Genomic DNA, 8,354 nt, shown 5'->3' with positions numbered 1-8,354 from the left:
GCCCTTTTTCTCCGTGGTGAGGATTGCCACCAAGGTTAAAGCAATTGTAATTGGGACCGATCTTCGCCAAGGTTAAGAAGATCAAATAGTGAAGCCATCAACGGGTTTGGTTGGTGGAGTGGAGTAGGCCTCGAGTTTGAGGACCGAACCACTTTAAATCTCGGGTGCACTCTTTCTATCTCTTTGCTCTTTCATTTGCATTGCACCATTAGATTTAACTTGTATGCTTTGAATATTGTTTTTGATCTCTTAATCGGTTTAAGTTTTTCAAATTGGTAAATTCTAGTTTTCTTAAACAACCGTATTCTCCCTCCTCATAGTTGCCATTTCTAATTAAACTTGGGACCCCCTATATCGGATTTTCAAAAGCTTATGATTATGTTATCCATGGAGCTCTCCTTGGTTTCATGAGCAAGATTGGGTTCCCTCCTATGTGGTGCACCTGGATTTCTAAGTGCATTGCCTCAGCATCCTTCTCCGTTCTTCTCAATGGATCTCCGAAGGGATTCTTTCAGTCTACAAATGGGCTAAGACAAGGGGACCCCCTGTCCCCGCTACTATTCTGCCTCGTAATGGAAATCTTCTCCTGCATGCTGAATACGGCTCATGTCATGGGTAAAATTAAAACGCCTTTTTCCAAAGGAAATCTCCATATTAACCATGTCATGTATGCTGATGATGTGATGATTTTTATCACCCCAGACATCGAATCTATTGCAGGTATAAAATATTGTCTCCATTCCTTCCAACTCATTTCAGGTCTTGCTGTCAATATTTAGAAAAGTGAAGTGTTCCTATCTGGAATTCCTGACCACCTAAAGGCTCAGATCTGCACCTCCCTCTGCATTAATGCTGAAACGCTCCCAATTAAATACCTGGGGCTCCCCCTGATCACTAAGAGGCTGTCCAGCCAAGATTGTCAACCTCTGCTTACCAAAATTCGGCGTAGATTGGGCATGTGGAATAACAAAAAGCTTTCCAGGGCTGGGAGAATCGAACTGATCAAATCTGTCCTCAACTCCTTCCAGATATATTGGTCTGCCACCTACAACATTCCCATGGAAATTTTGCTCGAGATTGAGAAAATATTTCGGAACTTCCTTTGGGGGGGAACTGACCATCAGAAAAAGTACCATCCAATTGCTTGGGAATCGGTATGTAGACCTAAAACAGAAGGTGGTGTGGGCATTCGCAGAGTAGTTGACATCAACAAAGCCTCCCAGATGAAACTCCTCTGGCACATTGTTGATAACAGGAGATCCCTGTGGGTTCGATGGTTTAAAGTCAAATATTTAAAGAAAAGTAACTTCTGGAATAGACCAATGCCGTCCAATCCGCCCTGGGGGGTGAGAAGTATATTTAACTGCAGAGACTTGGCAAAGCCTCATCTGTGCTACTGTGTGGGAAAAGGCAGAGACATAGACTTCTGGACCGAACCTTGGCATCCGGATGGGCTCGTCAAAACTCTAACATCTGAAGGAGAGCTTTTCTGCATAACAAAGAAGATATCTATCGAAAGAATGAAACAGGATGGAAGTTGGGATCACATAACTCAGCAGCCTCATTTGCCCCAACTCAATAAGATTATGAGAACAAGACTCTACTGCATCAACGATGCTGACAGAATCATATGGAAGGACAACCCAAATGGGAAGTTTTCCCTCAGATCAGCTTGGAATCAAAGTAGAATTAGATGCGCTGAGGTTCCTTGGTTCAAGACGGTCTGGAATAAAGGTCACATCCCTAGGCACAGCTTCATTACCTGGCAAGCAATGCTAAACAGGCTAAGTATGCGGGATAGGCTATTCTTCCTAGGCTCAAACAGAGATATAAAGTGTCTCCTCTGTAAAGCTGAGCCTGAATCTGTGAATCATCTTTTTTTCCACTGCTCCTACTCGGCCTGGATTTGGAGGTCCATTCTTTGGAGATGTGGGTACAGGAGAAAACCGCTTCAGACCCTCCTACAGGAAGAAATGTGGATTCGGTAAAAATGTAAAGGAGATGGCCAGGCCACTTCGATTATGAGGATTAGCTTCTGTGTGGTGGTGTACGAGATCTGGAGAGAAAAGAACAGCCGCCTGCATGGTAAATCACCTTGCCACAAAAACAGTATCCTCCAACCCAGCATCAGGGCTGTCCACTCTAGACTCGCTTATCTTCAACTTGGAGACGTCGAGAACAGGAAAAATGTTGCCACTGCTGCAAATTTTGGATTACCAAGTTTTCAAGTGAAGATTGATGCTGAATTCTGCTCATGGGCCAGGCCGGAGCAAAGATTCATAAAGGTAAATACAGATGCAGCAGTTCAGAATGGAAAGGGTGGAATTGGAGGTCTAATTCGTAATTCCGCTGGGGAGGTAAAAGTCATGTTTTCTATTCGGTTGGGCTGTGAAGAGATCCATCTTCTGGAAATGAAAGCGATCCTTCATGGAATCAGGCTAGCTCTCATGGGGGGGCACGATTCCATCTGGATCGAATCCGACTCTTTGACTGCTGTGAATGTGATCTCAAAGAAGTGGGAGTGTCCTTGGAAAGCTATTCCAATAGTAGAAGAAATTCGAGACGCTCTCTTACAATTTCAGAGCTGGAAATTGACCCACATTTGGAGAGAAGCGAACGGAGCCGCGGACTTTTTGTCGAAGCAGGACTGCTGTTGTGAGGGGCCCGTCATCTCGCCTTCTATTCTCCCCCCAAAACTTAGGGATATTTTGGCGCTGGATCCAGCTGGCCATATGTACCCTCGCTTGTAAGGTGAGTTTAATGTCCCAAAGATTCGTGTTGGAGGCCAGTGTTGTGTTTAGCTGTTGGTGTTGTGGTGAGATCAGTAGCCCCCCTTGTGGCTTATTTCAGCAGCCCTCTTTGATTTCTTTTTGGCTAGGTGCCTTTGCTGCCCTTGTGGCCCCCCTCTGTAATCCTTGTCATTGGTTTTAATATATCTGGTCGGGTGGACGCCTAACCCCAGCTTACCAATCAAAAAAAACAAAAAAGCTTTTTGCCAAGTTTTGAGATCAGGACGAGATGGTATTAAATCTTAGATTTAGTTGATAAAGTAAGAAGATTGAAAAAATAGAAAGTTTCTTATTTTAGAAACTTTTCAAAACATCAATTTTTAGCCATAGGAGACCCTAGAGATAGGGTCAATGAGCTTTTAACCATGTTTTGAGGTGAGGATGAGATGATATTGAAACTTTGATTTAGTTGATGAAGGACCACCTTTTATGGTATTGAAACCCTAAAGATGATGTCAACCAACTTCTAGCCACGTTTTGGGTTGAGAATCAGAGGGTATTTAATCTTAGATTTAGCTGATGAAGGATGGAGATTGAAAAAATAGAAAGCTTCTTATTTTACGAACTTTATAAAACATCCATTTTTTGGACATAAGAAACCCTAGAGACGGTGTCAAGGAGTTTTTTGCCAAGTTTTAATATTAGGATGAGAGGGTATTGAATCTTAGATTTAGTTGCTGAAGGATAGAGATTGAAGAAATAAAAAGTTTCTTATTTTAGAAACTTTATAAATATCAATCTTTTACTTTTTGTAAACCCTAGATATGGTGTCGAAGTACTTTTAGCTAAGTTTCGAGATGAGGATTAGGTGGTATTGAATCATACATTTAGTTGATGAAGGATGGAGATTGAAAAATTACAAAGGATTACAAACTTTATAAAACATCCATCTTTTAGACATAGAAAACCCTAGATGTGGTGTAAAGAAGCTTTTAGCCAAGTTTGTAGGAGAGGATGAGATGGTATTCAATCTTAGATTTAGTTGATAGAGGATATTGAATTAAAAAATAGAAAGTTTCTTATTTTAGAAACTCTAAAACATCCATCTTTTAGACATAAGAGACCTTGGAGATGGTGTCCAAGAGCTTTTAACCAAGTTTTGGGATGACGATGAGATGGTTTTAAATCTTAGATTTAGTTGATGGAAGATGGAGATTGATAAAGTAGAATGTTTCTTGTTTTAGAAACTTAATAAAACATCCATCTTTTAGACATAGGAGCTTTCAGTTAAGTTTTGAGATGAGGATGTGATGGTATTGGATCTTGGATTTTATTGGTAAAAGATGGAGATTTAAAAAATAGAAAGTTTATATAACATCCATCGTTTAGACATAGCTGACCCTAGAGATGGTGTCAATGAGCTTTTAGCCATGTTTTGAGGTGAGGATGAGATGGTATTGAAACTTTGATTTAATTGATGAATGACCACCTTTTATGGTATTGAAACCCTAGAGATGATTCCAACCAACTTCTAGCCACGTTTTGGGTTGAGAATCAGAGGGTCTTGAATCTTATATTTAGCTGATGAAGGATGGAGATTTAAAAAATAGAAAGCTTCTTATTTTAGAAACTTTAGAAAACATCCATCTTTTGGAAATAAGAAACCCTAGAGATGGTGTCAAGGAGTTTTTTGCCAAGTTTTAAGATTAGGTTGAGAGGGCATTGAATCTTAGATTTAGTTGTTGAAGGATAGAGATTGAAGAAATAAAAAGTTTCTTATTTTAGAAACTTTATAAATATCAATCTTTTACTTTTTGTAAACCCTAGATATGGTGTCGAAGTGCTTTTGGCTAAGTTTTGAGATGAGGATTAGATGGTATTGAATCATAGATTTAGTTGATGAAGGATGGAGATTGAAAAATTACAAAGTTTCTTATTTTAGAAACTTTATAAAACATCCATCTTTTAGACATAGAGAACCCAAGATGTGGTGTAAAGAAGCTTTTAGCCAAGTTTGTAGAAGCGGATGAGATGGTATTGAATCTTAGATTTAGTTGATAGAAGATATTGAATTAAAAAATAGAAAGTTTCTTATTTTAGAAACTCTAAAACATCCATCTTTTAGACATAAGAGACACTGGAGATGGTGTCAAAGAGCTTTTAGCCAAAGTTTTGGGATGATGATGAGATGGCTTTAAATCTTAGATTTAGTTGATGGAAGATGGTGATTGAAAAAGTAGAAAGTTTCTTGTTTTAGAAACTTTAAAAAATATCCATCTTTAAGACATACGAAATCCTAGAGATGGTGTTAAGGAGCTTTCAGTCAAGTTTTGAGATGAGGATGTGATGGTTATGGAATTTTTGATTTTGTTGATATAGGAAGGAGATTGAAAAAATAGAAAGTTTTTATAACATCCATCGTTTAGACATAGCTGACCCTAGAGATGGTGTCAATGAGCTTTTAACCAAGTTTTGGATTGATGATGAGAAGGTATTGAATCTTAGATTTAGCTGATGAAGGATGGAGATTGAAAAAATAGAAAGTTTTTTATTTTAGAAACTTTTTAAAACATCCATCTTTGAGACATTGGAAACTCGAGAGATGGTGTAAAGGAGCTTTTAGCAAAGTTTTGAGATGAGAATGATAGGGTACTGAATCTTAGATTTAGTTGCTGAATTATGGAGAATGAAAGAAAAAAAAGTTTCCTATTTTAGAAACTTCATAAAATATCAAACTTTTAGACGTGGAAAATCCTCGAGATAGTGTTATTAAGCTTTTTGCCAAGTTTTGAGATCAGGACGAGATGGTATTGAATCTTAGATTTAGTTGATAAAGCAAGAAGATTGAAAAAATAGAAAGTTTCTTATTTTAGAAACTTTTCAAAACATCAATTTTTAGCCATAGGAGACCCTAGAGGGAGCTTTTAGCCATGTTTTGAGATGGTATTGAAACTTAGATTTAGTTGATGAAGGACCACCTTTTATGGTATTGAAACCCTGGAGATGATGTCAACCAACTTCTAGCCACGTTTTGGGTTGAGAATCAGAGGGTATTGAATCTTAGATTTAGCTGATGAAGGATGGAGATTGAAAAAATAGAAACCTTCTTATTTTAGAAACTTTATAAAACATCCATCTTTTGGACATAAAAAACCCTAGAGATGGTGTCAAGGAGGTTTTTGCCAAGTTTTAAGATTAGGATGAGAGGGTATTGAATCTTATATTTAGTTGCTGAAGGATAGAGATTGAAGAAATAAAAAGTTTTTATTTTAGAAAATTTATAAATATCAATCTTTTACTTTTTGTAAACCTTAGATATGGTGTCGAAGTGCTTTTAGCTTTGAGATCAGGATTAGATGGTATTGAATCATAGATTTAGTTGATGGAAGATGGAGATTGAAAAAATAGAAAGTTTCTTATTTTAAAAACTTTATAAAACATCCATCTTTGAGACATTGGAAACTCGAGAGATAGTGTCAAGGAGCTTTTAGCAAAGTTTTGAGATGAGAATGAGAGGGTACTGAATCTTAGATTTAGTTGCTGAATGATGGAGATTGAAAGAAAAGAAAGTTTTCTATTTTACAAACTTTATTAAACATCAAACTTTTTTACTTAGTAAACCCTAGAGATGGTGTCAAAGATCTTTTAGCAACATTTTGAGATGAGGATTAGATGGTATTTAATCTTAGATTTAGTTGATGAAGGATCCAGATTGAAGAAATAGAAAGTTTATTATTTTAGAAACTTTATAAAACATCCATCTTTTAGACGTGGGAAATCCTCGAGATAGTGTTAATAAGCTTTTTGCCAAGTTTTGAGATAAGGACGAGATGGTATTGAATCATAGATTTAGTTGATAAAGCAAGAATATTGAAAAAATAGAAAGTTTCTTATTTTAGAAACTTTTCAAAACATCAATTTTTAGCCATAGGAGACCCTAGAGGGAGCTTTTAGCCATGTTTTGAGATGGTATTGAAACTTAGATTTAGTTGATGAAGGACCACCTTTTGTGGTATTTAAACCCTAGAGATGATGTCAACCAACTTCTAGCCACATTTTGGGTTGAGAATCAGAGGGTATTGAATCTTAGATTTAGCTGATGAAGGATGGAGATTGAAAAAATAGAAACCTTCTTATTTTAGAAACTTTATAAAACATCCATCTTTTGGACATAAGAAACCCTAGAGATGGTGTCAATGAGGTTTTTGCCAAGTTTTAAGATTAGGATGAGAGGGTATTGAATCTTAGATTTAGTTGCTGAAGGATAGAGATTGAAGAAATAAAAAGTTTCTTATTTTAGAAAATTTATAAATATCAATCTTTTACTTTTTGTAAACCTTAGATATGGTGTCGAAGTGCTTTTAGCTTTGAGATGAGGATTAGATGGTATTGAGTCATAGATTTAGTTGATGGAAGATGGAGATTGAAAAAATAGAAAGTTTCTTATTTTAAAAATTTATAAAACATCCATCTTTGAGACATTGGAAACTCGAGAGATGGTGTCAAGGAGCTTTTAGCAAAGTTTTGAGATGAGAATGAGAGGGTACTGAATCTTAGATTTAGTTGCTGAATGATGGAGATTGAAAGAAAAGAAAGTTTCCTATTTGAGAAACTTTATTAAATATCAAACTTTTTTACTTAGTAAACCCTAGAGATGGTGTCAAAGATCTTTTAGCAACATTTTGAGATGAGGATTATATGGTATTTAATCTTAGATTTAGGTGATGAAGGATGCAGATTGAAGAAATAGAAAGTTTATTATTTTAGAAACTTTATAAAACATCCATCTTTTAGACGTGGGAAATCCTCGAGATAGTGTTAATAAGCTTTTTGCCAAGTTTGAGATCAGGACGAGATGGTATTTAATCTTAGATTTAGTTGATAAAGCAAGAAGATTGAAAAAATAGAAAGTTTCTTATTTTAGAAACTTTTCAAAACATCAATTTTTAGCCATAGGAGACCCTAGAGGGAGCTTTTAGCCATGTTTTGAGATGGTATTGAAACTTAGATTTAGTTGATGAAGGACCACCTTTTATGGTATTGAAACCCTGGAGATGATGTCAACCAACTTCTAGTCACGTTTTGGGTTGAGAATCAGAGGGTATTGAATCTTAGATTTAGCTGATGAAGGATGGAGATTGAAAAAATAGAAACCTTCTTATTTTATAAACTTTATAAAACATCCATCTTTTGGACATAAAAAACCCTAGAGATGGTGTCAAGGAGGTTTTTGCCAAGTTTTAAGATTAGGATGAGAGGGTATTGAATCTTATATTTAGTTGCTGAAGGATAGAGATTGAAGAAATAAAAAGTTTCTTATTTTAGAAAATTTATAAATATCAATCTTTTACTTTTTGTAAACCTTAGATATGGTGTCGAAGTGCTTTTAGCTTTGAGATCAGGATTAGATGGTATTGAATCATAGATTTAGTTGATAGAAGATGGAGATTGAAAAAATAGAAAGTTTCTTATTTTAAAAACTTTATAAAACATCCATCTTTGAGACATTGGAAACTCGAGAGATGGTGTCAAGGAGCTTTTAGCAAAGTTTTGAGATGAGAATGAGAGGGTACTGAATCTTAGATTTAGTTGCTGAATGATGGAGATTGAAAGAAAAGAAAGTTT

General features: G+C 36.2%; 1 protein-coding gene across 1 annotated transcript; it reads left to right on the top strand.

The window, feature by feature from the left end:
• Nucleotides 1–2,021: 2,021 nt before the first annotated feature.
• Nucleotides 2,022–2,750, top strand: LOC143891199 (uncharacterized). Its single transcript, XM_077395832.1, has one exon. It carries the CDS (start codon nt 2,022–2,024, stop codon nt 2,748–2,750), a length of 729 nt encoding a protein of 242 aa, XP_077251947.1.
• The last annotated feature ends 5,604 nt before the right edge of the window (nt 2,751–8,354 follow it).

This window comes from Tasmannia lanceolata, unplaced genomic scaffold, assembly GCF_043159265.1.
Source record: "Tasmannia lanceolata isolate RefF3 unplaced genomic scaffold, GAP_Taslan_0.1 ptg000013l, whole genome shotgun sequence".
Lineage (NCBI taxonomy): Eukaryota > Viridiplantae > Streptophyta > Magnoliopsida > Canellales > Winteraceae > Tasmannia > Tasmannia lanceolata.
This window is presented reverse-complemented; position numbering and strand designations above follow the sequence as displayed.

Excerpts from the sequence above, each read along its gene's own strand:
- LOC143891199 (XM_077395832.1), top strand. The coding sequence starts at position 2,022 with ATGAGGATTAGCTTCTGTGTGGTGGTGTACGAGATCTGGAGAGAAAAG.